Source organism: Helianthus annuus, chromosome 5, assembly GCF_002127325.2.
Source record: "Helianthus annuus cultivar XRQ/B chromosome 5, HanXRQr2.0-SUNRISE, whole genome shotgun sequence".
NCBI lineage: Eukaryota > Viridiplantae > Streptophyta > Magnoliopsida > Asterales > Asteraceae > Helianthus > Helianthus annuus.
Window position 1 is genome coordinate 151584851 of NC_035437.2, and position 18378 is coordinate 151603228.

At 29.6% G+C, this 18378-nt stretch overlaps 1 protein-coding gene across 1 annotated transcript; it reads left to right on the plus strand.

Moving 5' to 3' along the window:
• Positions 1-16081: 16081 nt before the first annotated feature.
• LOC110943945 lies at positions 16082-17460 on the plus strand. Its single transcript, XM_022185675.2, has 6 exons — positions 16082-16349; positions 16448-16558; positions 16649-16717; positions 17115-17174; positions 17259-17327; positions 17398-17460. Exons 1-6 carry the CDS (start codon positions 16119-16121, stop codon positions 17458-17460), a joined length of 603 nt encoding a protein of 200 aa, XP_022041367.2. The 5' UTR covers positions 16082-16118.
• The last annotated feature ends 918 nt before the right edge of the window (positions 17461-18378 follow it).

Consider the following 18378-nt stretch of genomic DNA (forward strand, 5'->3'; position numbering starts at 1 on the left):
TGATGGTGTCTGGCGAGAATGACCTGGTATGGATTTTTTTGGTAGAAATTCATATAATTTTTATTTAGTGATTCATATAAGTAACCAAGTGGTGGTGGTTGTGCTTTGTACAAAGAGAGAATAAAGATTTAATTTATTTATTTATTTATTTTTTATTGTTTTACATAATAATCCTCAGATATTAAATATCTGTATAATAGTCCTTGTAATGGTGAAAAGACAAATAAGCCCTTATATGCAAGTCACATAACCAGATTTAACAGGAAATTGTAACTAGCTAGGTTAGGGCGAAAGAACATAACATGCACGATTTTAAAACATTAAGTACAAAACTTATCAGTTTTAAAGACAAGGGACGCCGTCTGAAATTAAGTATAAATATGAAGGATAAAATTTGCAATTAACTCTATACTCATCAATTAATTTGTGCAACACTTGATCGTGGAACGAAGTTTATTAAGTACAAAACTTATCAGTTTTAAAGACAAGGGACGCCGTCTGAAATTAAGTATAAATATGAAGGATAAAATTTGCAATTAACTCTATACTCATCAATTAATTTGTGCAACACTTGAACGTGGAACGAAGTTTACTGAGCAATTGCCAATTACAATGGTGATCGCCTGATTGGAAAGAACCGGAAGGATTCAAGAAGACATGGTCATGCTTGGACAAGAAGACCAAAACGACCGTCTTCAATTGTGCAGGAAGAGTTGATGAAGAAAACAGATAAAGAAGCTTATTTAAGCTAAAAGGAAGCTAGGTTATTTTATTTGGTGAAATTCTTGTAATTTGCAAATGTAAAGTTAGTTGGTATTTAAAGATTACGTGAATTGTCTTTCAAAAAGTTGATATCTACATGTAAAAAAGTTAATGTTGAAAAAATAATATCTTGAGTTAAATGATTAAAAAAGAAAATTAATAAAGGGCTTGTATAAGCTTTGCATTTGTGGCCATTTCTCAAAGTCGTGATGGGTAAGGGTTTTAATTTTATTTGAAACAAGTGATATAAATTTCAAGAGTAATAGTAATGTTTAGTTGCCGTTAAAAAAAGTGTAGTTTAGTTATCTGAGGTGAGATTAATTAAAATGAAATAAATGTCAGGGGAAAGAAAGATAAATTAAACGAAAAAATTAATTGGTTTTGTGTGGTTTTACTTTGATTGCATGGGCCTTTCATCACAACACATTATTGGGCCTCATAACCCACTAGAGCTGGTTAGAACTTACAAATTTACGGGAGTTAAAAGAAACGAGAACGCTATGACAGTTTTAGTCCATATTCCATTTGCTTTAAGCCTTTATATTTAGAGACTAGAGTAAAATGCTAAAATAGTTCCTAAGTTTTGATCACTTTTACTATTTTAGTATAAAACTCAAATCTTTTGAATCTGAGTTCATATGGTTTTAATTTTGTTATCATTTTCATTCAAAATCAAAATTTGATCAGATTTTTCAGTTAACATTCATTTTTTTTTTCTTTTTCCTCCCTGTTAATGAAGGGCAAAATGGTCTTTTAACGTTTTATAATAACAAACTAAAAGAATCTGACCATTTTGCCCTTCATTAAAAGAGAAAAAAACTGGATGTTAACTAAAAAATCTAACCAGATTTTGCTTTTGGATGAAAATGACAACAAAATTGAAACCACAAGAACCCAGATTCAAAAGGTTTGAGTTTTGGATTAAAGTGGCAAAAGTGACAAAACCTTAGGACCATTTTGGCAGTTTACTCTTATTTTTATATTTTAACTAAAAATAAATATTTTTTATTTATCTTCCAAAAATCTTTAACATCTAACTTTCTATCTTTATGTAACTTACAAATATTTATTATATTGTTTTTCAGTTTTTCTCTTTTTATACAACCAAAGTTTAAATATAAGGGGTTGATAAGTATCTAAATATAGAAGTGTATTTAGCTTTTTTTTTTTAAAAAAAAAATTTATCATAGAGTATCCAATCCAATGTGGTGGTGTTTTAACTCTATTTTTTTCTTCTATATCGTATAGAAAAGTACAGATATAGTTGTTTCAATGTGAGTGCTGGACAACGGCAATTTTGGAGGAGATCTCGTCGGCTGCTAAACGCGATTGAACTTTGAAGAAAGTAATTGTTGGATGAATTAAGTTTGTCATTTTAATTTTGTTTCTTTTGGTTATATTTTTATGTTTAGTTTATTGAACATTTTGATTGATATAGTCATCATTTCTGACTAAATCAATTTTAGTTGCAATACTTAGGTTTGTTTCATGGCTTCGATTAAAAAATGATGTGAAACGTTTATGTAAGATCTAGTTTTGAATGGTCTATTTGTGTGATTATTTGATCTTAAATCTGGATCTAATCCATAAATATATTAGCTTGTTGATAAACTTGATCACTTTGTCATATTTTCTAGAGTGAATTGCAAGTTTTGTCCTTTATCTTTAGACCATTTTGCAAGTTTTGTCATTTATGTTTAAATTTGACGAGTTTTGTTCTTTATGTTTGAAAATCAAGCACGTTTTACCCTTTGGGACTTAAAAATCAAGCACATTTTGTCTTTTATGTTTAAAAATCAAGCACGTTTTGTCCTTTATGTTTAAAAAATCAAGCACGTTTTGTCCTTAAAAATCAAGCACGTTTTGCCCCAAAGGGTAAAACGTGCTTGATTTTCAAACATAAAGGACAAAACTCGTCAAATTTAAACATAAAGGACAAAACTTACAAAATGGCCTAAAGATAAAGGACAAAACTTGCAATTCACTCTATTTTCTAATAAAGTCTTTCAAGAATTGAAACCCTAATAAGATTTTAATTCTTGTTAAAAGTAACAAATAATGATTTGTGTTTGTCTATGAGTTCATACTCATTATAGAATCACACAATCTAATTAAACATTGTGTGTGTTTTTATTATAATCAATATCCCCATCATCATCACCTGCGCAATCTAATCAACGAACAACATCCGGATAGACAACCATCTGGAGTGGATGTTATAAGGGATCGATGTCTAGTATCAAATAAAAAAAATTACTAAAAAGGATTATTGCAATGTAACTGCTAGTGACCATAGGACAAATTAAATTAAAAGATTACCTTTGTATTGGAATTGCTTTTTAATATTTGTTTATACATCACAACTTTATAAACGTTAGTAGCAAATTTTTTTTTTATAGATAAAGATCCAACTCGTAGATTCAAACAAGAAGCTTAAAAAGGGGGGTGTAGGATTCCTTTGGTTAGCTGGTATTTTTTTAAGGGGTAACTTTATAGAATAGTAACTAAGTTTTAAAAGTGTTCCAATTAGGTCACTCAAGTTTCAAAAGTGTTTCAATCAGGTCACTCAACATTCATTTTTCATTAAAATTAAGGGTCTTTTCATCCATTTCATAAGTAACCATGATGATGTGGATTTTTGTTTCTTTTTTCCCTTTTATTTGATGCTAACTTTGAGTGATAACGTGAATTGTAACTTGTTTTTTTAATTTTTAATGTAATTAAAGTGTTTTTATTTTTAATAAATATAATTTCATATATTAGAATAATTCGATCCCAACATCTTATCCTTCATTTTTTTCTTGACCTATAGAAAAAAGGACATGAGTTGATTTGAATGTTAAGTTATCTAATTGGGACAAAAACGATCCGAGTGACCTAATTAGAACACTTTTGAAACTTGGTTACTATTCTGTGACATATTCCTTTTTTTTAAATAGCCATTTCCACAATTTCGGTTGTTTAGTTTTATTATTACTCTTTTTCATCTTAAAAATCCCTAATAATTTATTTTAGTAACAAGCATACTTGTACTTCAATGTTTTTGGTATAATCCTATCAATCCATATCCTTAAAGACACGAAGTCTACTTTCACTAATACTTGTCTTTGTGTGTGAAGTAAGTTAAATTTATTATTTTATTTGTTGGATTTGATACCTAACAATATATATAAGAAAGCTAATAAAGCATATATGGGTATACACAATGATATTTGCAATTATATACTCTTGACTGAAATAAAACTAGAAAACACTAAAAAAACAAATACATGCATCAAGTAACATGCTCAAATTTAATATCAGGAATTCATTATACAAGGGTGTCAACAGTGTCAGGTTGATGGGTTAGCAGGTTAACGGGTTGCGGGTTAGCGGGTTGGTGGGTTGAAATGTTCAACCGAACCCGACCCATATTATTATACGGGTCAAAGATTTCAACCTTAACCCGACCCATATAAATTCGGGTCAATCAGACCCCGACCCGTTTAACCCATATTTTTAAATGAGTCATACAAGTTAACAATTTATAAGCGAGTTCTTGGTTTTAAGCGGATTATCGATAACATGTTTAATGACAAGTATGCGTGCGATAAATAAATAATATCACGTGTTAAAACTAACATTTTTATAACTAACTATGTAAATAGGAACGGAAAAACAAAAACAAAAATATAAAAATAATTCTAAATAATTAAACGGGTTAATGGGTCAACCCATTTATACGGGTCAACCCGAACCTGACCCGTTTTTAATGTGCGTCAACCCGTCCCGTTTTCTTAAACGGGTCGTGTTAGTCGACCCAACCCTGTTTTTTTCGTGTCGAGTTGGCGGGTCATGTCAAGTATTGCCGCCCCTATCATTATCTTTATCCAAGGATGTGAGATGAGATTGGGTGAGAAAGCCCATTTGGTATACCACACATCACTCGCCGATACACCTGATGTGGACAAATCTCATACCTTGCAATCGTTTCAGTCCTTAACAATCTACCCTCTTTAAGGGCCAACATCCCCGTTGATCACGACTGACTCTTTCTAGACCACCACTCTGAGTCTGATTCAGATACCAATGTTACATACCAAATAGGAGAACTTAACCCAGAAGACTAATCTGGTGGGTGAGAGAGCCCATTTGGTATATTAACCCCACATCAGTTGCTCATATAACCGTTATGAACAAGTCCCATACCTTGCAACGGTTTTAGTCCATAATAATTTGCAAAAATACACTATTTTTCACCTAAGACTAAGGGGCTGTTTGGCAACATCTGAATGGTTAAGTGCTGAACCAGTAAGAGGTCTGAACCATTAAGTGTTGAACCAGTAAGAGGTCTGAACCATTAAGAGCCTATATAATGCTTAACCGTTCAGAGGCAAATGTCTGACCAATTCAGATTAGAGGTCTTAACCATTCAGACTCTGTATAAATCTTAACCATTCAGAGGCAAATGTCTGAACCATTCAGACATCTGCTCGTGAAACAAACAGTCTGAACCATTAAGAGTCTTATTAAGAGGTAAACAAACAACCCTTAAGCAACGGAAGGGAGAGCTAGGGCTCCCCCTTGGCTTCCTACTTAGCCGGTCAAAAACCTATCCTCCCTCTTCCTTTTTCCGGCACTTTCGCTCCCTCTCACAAAGCTTCAACAGGCAAGCTCTTGTGCAATGACGACCACTTGTGTCTCTGCCCGCTATGTCAACTTATTGGCCTTCTCTTTCGTTCACCTCACTCCATGAGTGCTTCAATATGACTCATTAAAGATAGTCCTGAGGATTTTTTCACCTTATCACCATCTTACATATTTGTTTTCATAACTATATTATTCATTATAATAAATATTTATTTTTTATCGTTTAGATAAATATTATAATATACGTGAAAAATTAAAGTTAAAAAAAATAGATTTAGATATTATATAATTGTATGGATATTTTAAACTCAGGACCTGAAATGCTTAGGGGGAGTTTCAATGTTAGATACTTTATTCCATAGTGTGAATCTCAAAAGTTTACCAAAATGTTTACATAATATAAATATACAAATTTAAAATTTCAGAAACGTATATGTTTTACAAAATTTGTGTCATTAGATGCCTTAAAGAACTCTTGAATTTTATAAATTTCTTAAATTATATAGATATATACAAACCTTTTACAAGATTTACTAATCCATAAAAAAACTAAACATAAATTAAACTTTTTTAAAAAGAAGAAAATTAAAACAAGTAAACACATAAGAAACAAGGATTTTTTTTTTTTTTTTTTTTATAATGTAACTTGGCAAGTATGAATGAAAATGAAATTCACTTTTCAATTTTTTTTATTTTTATTTTTTTTATGCAACACGACACGGCAGTGGGGGAGACGAATAATGTTCGTTGAACAAATTCATTAGCTGTGTGTTTAATCTTTGTGTAAAATACGTCGTGTTATCCTTTACTTTAAAAAAATTAATATAACTAAATATAACTTTGGAATCAGTTCCGAAAAGTATAGATGTCTTTTGTAATTAACTCTAAAGTTAAAGAGTACTTCTTAATCAAGATTAAAAACTTCAATCAACTAGTAGAAAGTAACATGCCCAAGTTCCAAATTTAAAGATTGATGTGGACATGTTAATATTAACACGATATATTTAAATCTGTTGTGAAACAACAAGCCTAATAGCTAAATAATATAGAATAGATGTAGAGGAAAAGAGATTAATATTTCATTGATATGTGTATACATATAATAAATAAAATGGAATATATATATAGGGTAAAGAAACTTGGAGAATAAGTTTATTCTATTTTAGGCGTTGATAACCACAATATCAATATATTTATAATACTCCCCCTTGGTTATCAACTTTATACGCTTGGAGATGCTGCCTTGTTAAAAACCTTGCTAGGAAAACCCAGTGGGACAAAACCTCAGCTAAGGGAAAAAGAGTGCAGTGCTTATTTTCTCCCCCTGATACGTCTGGATCGGGTATGTTGCCTCATTAAAAACCTTACTAAGAAAACCCAATGGGACAAAACTTAGTTAAGGGAAAAAGAGTGCAACTTGAATAAATCTCCCCCTCATTAAAATATGTATCCTTTAAGTGACGCGTGTCGATCTTCCTTGAAAGTTGATCAAAGCTTTTGTAACCAATGATTTGTCGCTTGATCCCTTAATCCCTTAATGTGCAATCCTTTATGTTGAGCAATGTTGTATAATCTTCTAACGAGACTGTAGGTCCCTCCTTTCAAAAAATAACATATATCCACAACTGTGTTTTGGTACATTCCTGCATCTACAAGACTAACCAAACTTGTTTTGATGGGTTAGTAAAATATAATCAAATATCGTTTATACATGAAATATTTCATTGAACTCATTCCAATGTCTCTTCGCTTGACAAAGGTTATATCATGATAATAAGCTCAAGTGAAAGATATTATAACCATACATAGCTAGCAAAACATATTAATGCACATATGCATCTAACATGGTACTTATAGAATGAAAATCTCTACTTTGGTAGGAAATGATAATAGGCGTTTCTTATAACAAGTGACTTAAAAACCTTTAACATACTTTAAGGTTCAACTATGTCCATACTAAATATCCCAACATCATCTTCTAGATGTACTTGAGGGATTGATAAGATATAATTACATATATACTCGAACTGCAGTTTGAGTAATAATTAGACCGTGCCAATGTCATTCAAAAATTCTCCCTCTAAAAGCTCGACAGTTTCTCTCGATGATGCCTAGACATCATCACTGTAAACTGCGATTATAGTGAACTTTTAAAAGTGGAATGTTGATATAACATGGCTAATTTAATCAAACTTATATCCCTCTTTATGCGAATATCTCAAGTTATACAACACTCGACCCGACTATTTTAGTCAATACATATTTTGTCAACTTCATATAGTATGTTCTTAAGGTTTTCACATCAATGATTCCAGCATTATCGATCCTTGAGGGAATTCATTCCATTTTATCCCAATATGCATGTGCTTTCACTCTTTAGGAGTTTTGCTACATAAATTTGCCCATTTAACACATAGATATCTATATCATATGCAAAAATGTCATAAACACTTACTTTTATCTCCAAAATCCATATTGTACCATGCGTGTACACAATTTATTGAGATGTCATAATCATCGGGTACAAATCTTCTATGTATGTTTCTTGGTGCACAAGTATTACATCGTTAAAATGTTTCAATTAACCTTTTAAGCACTTAATTGCTTTAGAAACTCATCAGGAGTTCCAACATGTAAAATAATCATAACCTATTCACGTCCATATATGTATAAATGATCATATTGTTCTCGAGAACTTACTTTACATGACTTACATAATTTAATCCTTTAGGATTTTCATGTAAACTTTTAGTATCAAGTGATACATAACATTCATAAGACGTATATCAATTCTCTCTTTATATTACCAGACGAATAAAATATTGGAAAGTCATTACATCCACCACTAGAGAATGTGTCTCATTATAATCAATCATGGGTTTTTGCGAAAATCCTTGTGCATCGTATTTGCCTTATCTCATTTAATTTGATTTTCACATGATTCGCATAAAAGCCCCATTAAAATCCAACATATTTTACAAATTCAGTTGTATGGGCTGTTGGTCCGAAAACTTTCCATTTCATTAGAGAATTTAAATCTGCCATACTTTGCGTCTTTCCATTTTGGTTAATCATTTATGTATTTTCATTCATAGGCAGATCTTAAATCTTGATCCTCGTCATTTCATCATTTCAAGCGCTATATTATATACAAAAGTATAACGACGTCGATTTTTATTTCGATTCCATACATTTCTTAGACATGATACAACTTATCGAGATTTCTTTAGTTTCAGGTACCTGAGGTTCTTTTTGAACCATCATGTCTACCGTCTCCTCGGGAGACCTTTTTAATATAACCCCGACTTGACCATCTTAATTAGTTGCTCCAACTTTCGAGAAATTTTATTATTGGAATCGACTAGTCTACCACGCTTCAGACGTGCAATAGACTCATTACAAACATGTGGTTGTCCTTCTAGGACACTCATCTTAATTGGAGCATTAGCAGTTGATATATGTGACATAATCACCTTTTAAGGTCAGTGAATGCGTCTAGTAATAGATTCGCTAATCTTTGTATATGAGTTATTCTTTGAATTTCTGGTTCACACTTTTAGTTTTTGAGGATCAATGATAATTCATACCAACTCATTTTTTTCAACTGCTTTTTATCTCCCCCTGATGTTGGGAATGTTAATCCATTGATATGTATATCAAATAATTGAGCTGTAATTAAATATCTCGTCAATGGCTCTATTCATTATCATATATACCCAACCACTTTTTAAGGTCCCATCTTTGTGCATCGTGGTGGATCAATTTCAATATATGTTGCAAAACCAAAATCTTTGATGGGACATCTTTGGTTCCTTACCAAAAACCAACGATACGGGGACAAAGTATTATGACTTGTTGGCTTGATGTGAATTAATGTTGCATGTAAAATAACATGTCTATAACATATGAACTTCTACTCTCATGATCATAGGTTTTGCAACCAATCATAGACGTTTAGCGATCGTCTCAACAAAACATGTATTCCAATGATGATCAATAACTTGGGAATCCAATTCACTATTACAACCAAAATAAATATGTCAATCTGGAATAATATGCTTGTGATCAAATTAGCTAAGTCATAATCACACAAACTTTAGGTTGTGGATTTGATAACCATTTAAACGATGCATCGATTTAAAAAAAAAAAAAAAAAAAAAAAAAAAAAAAAAACTAAATGGTATCATGTTGGGATATGCATATCCTTTAATCACTTCCAGAATATTTAGGGATTCTTACCCTACTTTGGTTGGTGAATCATTAATTTCCCTTGAGAGCAAAGATGACAAGAATCTTTTGATTCTTCGTTAAGTTTCACAACATCGTCGACTCGGTGTGGTCTAACCGGTCATGCCAACTAATTAAATAATCATGATGTATAAACTTATGATTTATGATCAATATATATCACTTGCACTCATGATAATTCAAGACATAACATATGAGAGAAGACCGTATCATCATTCCAAACTATATATTCTTATATAACATTCCTTTAGTTTGACACTTTTGGTGGTCGTTCTCATTATGACCATCACTACAGTTTTAATAGTCAATCTCATTATTAACTTGACCATTATATAATTCTCATGGTCGATCTCATCATTACAATTTTCTCAATAATGTCTATGATCACTAATCTTTACAATGATCAATAGCTTTTTATTCTTTACTCACATTCACTTAAGGGAATGGAGTAGAACCAAAACAAGTTTCATAGCTTTTCATTCTTTACTCAGTTACACGAGTATATATTATTTCAAACTTTTCATGAATCTCATAATGATATGCTATTTCGGGAGCATATATCTCAGGTGTGACAATGAAAATTATTGTATCCAAATTTTCCTTGTATATAATCTTTTCTTCACATAACATCAATAAGAAGTGACTAAACGTTCGCATCATATAAGATTTATCAATTATACATCTTATGACCCTTTATAACTAGATAATGAGATTCAGAGGATATAACCCCTCAGGTGTTATATCTAAACATATTATACTATTCATGTGAGTGCTAATAAAACAATTAACTTTGGCCTTAATTTTTTTTATCTAACAAGATCGATATAAATACTTAAAAGAATATAACTGCAATAGTGATAATCTTTCGATAAAAACCATTATACATCATTATCTATTTTATTAATAGCAAGTACATAATTTTCAAAATATTGTTTATTCCATAAGGAACAAAACTAAAATATTGTTTGTTTCATAACGAACAAAACTATATGACGAAAGAACCATGAAATCATTCATCTTGAATCATATATTACAGTTATAGAAGCAAACAAATATTTATAAAGATAAGAAAATCAGTATATAATTTGTAAAGATATGAAAATCAACATATGATTTTTAACAACTAATTTATAGCAATAATTTCTCATCAATAGAAGTTATATAATAATTAGTCATATAATTTCATATAAGACACCATATATCTTGTCACTGGAACGTTTCATGTATTCATATATAATACAATTCATGTATATTTTAATGAAGTTCAAATATCAACACATATATGATACATACAAAAAGAAGGTAATAAAACCAATTAAATTAAAGACTATATTTGTGATTATCAATATTCGGTTTTCTTTTAGTTTTCTCAACAAATATGTCACTCTATGAAAATCAATCATAAAACTTATCACTACAATTTACAATGGTTACAACAAGGTCAATTAAACAAAATTGTACCACGATATATGAAAATTATTTGTCCATGATTCTTATCAATTTTATTGAATGTATTTTAGACATATATATCAATCTTACTTACTAAATATATTCTAGACATATATAGAGTGTCTAACAAAATATATATAATTACTACAAAATAGAGACTCAACCAAATCATGAAAAAACAATAAATATTAAACAATAATATTCAGTTTTGATAATCCTTTATACTCAAGTTAGGAGTTTGTGCTATATAAAGACTCATGGTTTTGGAACAATACCTTATAATGCACATATCTAAACGAACACACATATTCTGTCACTTTAATAAATGATATGAGTTTAAAGGATTACAAATTAAATCCTTAAAAATCATCAACAAGTCGTATGCTCGTTAAAATTAATTCTCACAAGTCGAATAGCCTCCAACTTTAACTCATAGTTCCAATATATAAAAGAGACGTGGCAACCAAATATACTGTTTCTCATATTCATATTTCACGTAAAAAAATGACCGGTATTTATAAATAGTCGATATATTTTTGTAGGCATTATTTTCCTACTTTTTTAATTACCATAATAAGAAATATAAAAATTATAGCTTCCATATCCATATATTAGATGATATATATGATACTAAGATCACAATGAATAAACGTCATACCAGCTTAGATTTTAAGAATTGTGTATACTAAAAAATAACAGTTAAATATTAAAATTGTGTATATTAAGAAAGCATTATCTTTTAACTTATACATAATTTCATTCTTATCATCTATATATATATATAAATGAGATGAATTTGGGCTATGTGTCCTTTGTCTTTGGCCATCTAGGCTAATGTGTCAATTTGGTTTAGGAGGGAAATCCCAATTAGCTTTCAACAATCACGATTCCAAGGAAAAAAGGCGGGATCCGAATTGAGTTGGGTCGGGTCAACAGAAAATGGATCCTATATGTTATTTTCCAAAACCCTAGACACCACATTCATCTCCATTTTCCTTTCATCTCCCTTCTGGTTCAAGCATACGATTCAAGCATTGCCATTCCGAGTCAATAATCTTCATTCTCCTTCATCTTCATTCTTCTTCACCGAAATCATACCTACCGAATCTCCCTTCTCTATCTTCTTTTTCTTCTACAATTGTTCATCGTCTCATCGGATCTTCAAGATTTTATCAAGATCAAAGGTAAATATACCTAATCGAACCTAGATCTGCGTTGTTTATGTTATTGTATATACAAAGTTGTTTTTATAAAGATTGTTTTGATTGCTAAAAACCATTTGTTTTCTCATTTCTATAGATCCGATAAAAGAAATTAAAGGTGTGTTGTTATTTATGTTATTCGATTGTATTATACAAAGTTGTTTTTATGAATATTGTTTTGATTGCTAAAAACCATTTTTGTTCTGATTTCTGTAGATCTGATTAAAGAAACTAAAGGTATGTTGTTATTTATGTTGTTCAATTGTATATAAAGTTCATTTTATAAAGATTCTTTCGATTTCTAATAACGTTTTCTTTGTTCTGATTTCAGTAGATCCGATCAAACTTTATCTTTTTCTTTCTTTGGATTTCTAATAATCTTTGTTCTGATTTGTAATAACTTTTTCTTTGTTCTGATTTCTGTAGATCTGATTTCGGACTCCGATAATTCGTCAATCAAAAGAGGTTAGTTAAGTGTTATAGTTGTTTTATCTTTTTTAAGTTTGTAATATGTAATTTTATATCCTTTCTGTTCATTTTTTTTACTTATTAATATATGTTCTGAATGATTTATGGTTTGTATTTTCTCATGGTGAACCCTCAATCTTTTTTGAAATTCGGACTCGGATTGTTAGTCTACCAAAATAAGTTATGTTGTTCTGAATTTTGTAGATCCGATCATAAAATTGAAGGTATGTTGTTTTAGTTTGTTGTTTATCTACTGTGCATCTTTAATCTAAGCGATTGAACATTTATATTTTGTTTGCAAACAATATCAAGATCAGAGGTTTTGTTATCATCATCTACATTCTCTGATTTATGTAGTGTCTATGAACGTTAATCATGTATTGGACATTTATCAAACTCATGTATTGGACATTTATCAAACTTACTGATTTTTGTTTATTTTGATTTTCATGTGAATCCCTAAATCTTGGATAACAATCGGACTCCGATCATTCAACAAGCAACAGAGGTTAGTTGAATGTTATAGTTGTTTTCTCTTTTTTAAGTTTGTAATATTGTTTTGTCAGAATCTTTGCTCCACGTTTCTATTGTTTTGTTTGAAGCTTGATTGAATATCATATTTGTTCTTGGAGTTTAATGGTTTGATCCTTGATGTTTGACAATTGAATTTCGGATCATGATAACGGTTCGGTGCTATCCATCCGTTTGTTCCAAAATTATTATTGTTAATTTTTATTTCCTTATTTAGAGGATATATAAAAACTTGATTTTAAATTCAAATTTTTGATTTGGAGTATAATATGGAAGTAAACGATTTGGAGTTAATAACATTAATTGGATTTCCTTTTTAGGTGAGTTCAATGTACCTAGACATGTTAATGGTTTAAAATTTAGAGTTTTATATATAATTTTGATTAAATTCTTCCAACATATCATAGTAATTTTAAATTTAAATTATATTTGATTTATTTTTAAATAAAGTTACCTGAAATAGAAGTTGACTACATTCATTTTTTATAATTGCTAATTATCCTAATTTTTAATAACCTCTAATCGACAATTATTGGTTTCTATATAACTAATTAGATTCAAATTATTCAACAATCATATTAAAAAATTTATTGGTTTTTACCGTATATGCTTTAAATCATTAAAATAATAGATACGGAATTGAGTTTTGAACTTTCACTATATTTTAGATGATTATGTCCTTCAAGATGCTAACATTTGTATGTTTTCTAATATCGTTTTAATTATTAGAAGCCTGTTTTAAGAATATATTAATATTTTTTAAAAACGTCAACAAATGTGTTTTTAGTATATTTGGCTGATAATTTCCTTATTTAGATGATAGATAATAACTTGATTTAAAATTCAAAATTTTGATTTGGAGGATATTATGGAAGTAAACGATTTGGAGTTAATAACATTAATTGGATTTCCTTTTTAAGTGGGTTCAATGTACAAAGACATGTTAGTGGTTTAAAATTTAAAATTCTATATATAATTTTGATTAAATCTTCCAATATATTATAGTAATTTTAAATTTAAATTATATTTGGCTTATTTTTAAATAAAGTTACCTAAAATAGAAGTTGACTATATTCATTTTGTATAATTGTTAATTATCCTAATTTTTAATAAACTTTAATCAACAATTATTGGTTTCTATATAGCTAATTAGATTCAAATTATTCAACAATCATATTAAAAATATTTATTGGTTGTTACATATAAGTTTTACATCATTAAAATTAAATATTAAGCTTATATGTTTTTTGTTTCGATTCATAGGAAATACCGTATGATTTTGCAAGCTTATTGTGGGAAGAAAAGTTCCATATGGTCAATGTCTTGAACTTATTGATGATGACTTATGCAACTGCATGAGTCTGAATCTTTTTCGAACACAAGAGGTAAGTTTAATTTTATCGTTTTTTGGTGTTTTTTGATCCGGTATAATGATAGTCAATTATTATTTTAAATTTATATTTTGAAGTAAATCATTATTGTGTGTGATTTTAAATTTTTAATTTCGAAGTCAATCATTATCTTAAATTTAAATTTTGAAGTTTGCCATTAATGTGTTTGATTTTAAATTTGGAAGTCAATCATTTTTTTAAATTTAAATTTGGAAGTAAACCATTAATGTGTTTCATCCATTTAGCCATTCCTTTTTCAATTAACTTAATTCATCTTTAATGTGACGGAATTGATGGATTGATATAAGAAGGTTTCTTTGTTAATTGATTATTCTCTTCCGCTTACAGGGGATAGCGCTAAGGTAATTAACATCAAAATTCAATATTTCTATTACTTGAATTCTCTTGCGTTATAATTTCTTTCAATGTATTATTTTGTGTTTTGACTTGAATATAAAACATAATGTGAAGGTATATTTTAAACTTATTTTACCGAGTTTTTTTATTTGGATTGCAGAATAAGTGCTTTGATGAACTAATAGGTGTTTGAATTTTGTGTTTACTTTGCTCTGCATAGGGCTCCTTCAGTTTTTTGTATTCTTTTACTTCGCTCAGTAATTATTCTATTTTCAAGATAAGAATACAAGTTGCATCTGCATTGGCTACCCTACCAACAATAGTGGGTGAATCAGTAATAACAAAACTATTGAGATAAGTTTTAAAGCTTATTGAGAAATATTGATTGTGTTTCTATAAATACTTTACCGTTTAATTTTGTAAAAAACCTTCATATTTAATTTTCAGATATGGATCCAATAAACAACAGTCCTTCATTTTTAAAGCTTATTCAGGAAGATGACCAGATATTTTTGGTACGGTTATTGGTATTCTAAATACTAATCATATTTTTAGTAAACTGATGTTTGTCTTTTTTTTTATTTTTTTTAAACTCATAGCAAATACCTAATGACTTTGCTTCAATGATTTGGGGAGACCAACCACCTTACAAAGATTCAGTTAAGATTGTTGATGGCAACAAGTTATGGTTTGTAAGACTGAAAAAAAACTGATGTTGGCCATGTTCTTGCTGATGGCTTCACCAAAGTTGTTCGGGATAGTTGTATAAGAAAAAATAACTATCTTATGTTTCAGTCATTTGGACAATCATCATTCTTTCTAATGGTGTTTAAATCATTTGTTCATCAATACTGCTTTATATCCAAAATCACACCTGACAAAGACGTTATTGTAAGTAGTATATTATACAACCAGTATGATGAATAATGTTTTCTTTCTGTATATTGGTTTTTAAATTAATTTTAATTATCACTGCCTATGCGGGTCATGGCTGATGAATTTTGGAGGCAATTTTATGGGAAAAAATTTCAAAGGTGGTCAATCAACTCTTTATTTAGGAGATAGATTTTGGAACGTTAAGATGGACGGATTAACTGACAGCTGTGTTTTTACTCATGGATGTTCTAAGATGGTAAACGATCTTGCCTTAGACAGCCGATCTATCTTTGTCTTTTCAATGGTTGGAAATAAAATTTTCGAGCTTTCAGTCTTTTATCATCAAACCAGTACTCAAATTCAGAACAACAAGGTTGAGTTAGTTGTTTTGGATGACTCCATCTATGGTGATGATGGTGATGATTTGGTTATTGCGGTTAGAATTATACATCTATACTATTAGTTAGTTATTAACGCGAGCTTACAAGTAGATCTTGAATTTCACACATTGTTATTTTTTATCTTTTTTTGTAGTCCGAACATAAGGAGAAGTGTAGTACTGCCGAAACTGACTTTCAGGAAAGTGTTGTTGTGGAATGTGAAGACGACAAATTTCAGTTGGCAAGTTTTGAGTCTGTGTTCAATGTAAACCCCTATATTTTAATCTAATTTATTAAAACTTATCATAAATATTTTTTTTTGTATTTATACATTTGTTTATTGTTAATTGTGTAGGATATTGATGATTCGAAGTTTGATAACTTTTTCTCATCTCTACTTGAAATGGAAGACCTTAAGAAGAAAGTAATTTTTTGTCATTGTTTTTTTCGTATTTTGTTAAATTTAATTATTATTCTTATTATATTGTTAAACACTTTTCCCTTATATGTAGTTCAAAGATGACTGAGATAAAAAAACTGATCCGATATGCAAAGCAAGCGTTGTTTGTGATAAAAATCAAAGTTTAAAAGTTTGTATTCATTTATAGGAGTTTGTAATTAACTGAATTGTTTTACCTATATTTTTTCATTTTAAACCGTTAATGTTTTATGTTTCTTACGATGATCCGAAGGGGAAAACAAATGTTGTTGTTGATGAAAATCTAAGTTTAAAGGTTTTGGTTCAGTTACTTAATTATATTTTTATGAATTTAAGTTGATTACCTTACATTTTTTTTATTTATACGTTTACCTTTTTTCAGGACAAAAGCAACTTTGAGATGGACCTGGACAAATTTTTGATACCGAAGAATAACTCCCATGTATATCTGATTACTTAAGTATTATATAATTCAATGTATTAATTCATTCTATATTAATAATTTTTATACTCTTTTGTTTTATAGGTTGATCCTACACGAAAAACAAATATTTTTATTTCTGAACCGAGTCTGTCCTCCATAGTTGTTTCTGATGTGATTATTTCTGATTCGATATTTTGTTCGAATTATGATAGTTACTTATGTATTTATTTACCTGTTTTAGACCATTCCGAAATATAAAGTTGATGTTGGTCAAATTGTTTTGCCGATAAAGAGGAAGGTATAGTATCATATATAACTTTTTTACTTTTAATTTTATTTCTTAAAAAAGAACTAATTATTATTTTATTTGAACTTATTAGGCCACTCAGAAATGTAAAGCAGTTATGTTGGTGTCCGATGAGTCTCTTATCGCTCATCGTACACGTTCAAAGTTTAGAAACAAAAATGAATTTGTGGTTGTTGATAAGTTTATGGCTGCTGAAACCACATCTGTTAGTCGTAAACGTTCTACATTGAAAAGGTCGAAAACAATTTCAACCATTGAGTTCACCAAAGTCGCCGAGAACAGAATGGTATGTGTTTTCATATTATTAAAATTTATATATTTTATTCAAGTAATAAGCATATGTTTTAGATTACTTTGACAAATTTTTGTTTTGTGACTTTCAGCGTTTACCGTCTGCTATTTCCGATGAGTTGTCTCTTTCTTTTCACAACCTCCGTGATGTTTCAATCCAAAACATTAGATGTGAGGTAACAAACATGAAGACGATAGCGGAAAAGAATGGAGATGGTTACAGGTATGGTTTTTCCAAGTGGTCGGCTTTCTTGAAATCAAATCAAATACACATGGCGCTACTCTTTTCTTTAAATATGTCAAGTCTTCGCAGCTTTTGATTTTGACCAAATTTGTACACAAGACGATAAAGAAAAGAGGCCGTCCGTGACTGTTTGCATTTGTGGTTGTTAGTTGGTTTTGTATATGTTTTCGTGAACTGGTAGTTATTAGTTGATGGTGGGTTTACAGTTGTTTGCATAGTTTCTACTTGATCTTCGTATGGCCCAAGTTGGATGTCAGTTATGTTTTCTGTTTGGACAATTAGTACTTAAACATGCCCTCTTTTGTAAGAAAGTTTACAAGTTAATTTTTGTTTTAATTTAGAACATAATTTTGGTACTACTCTTTTTTCCAATTTTATTA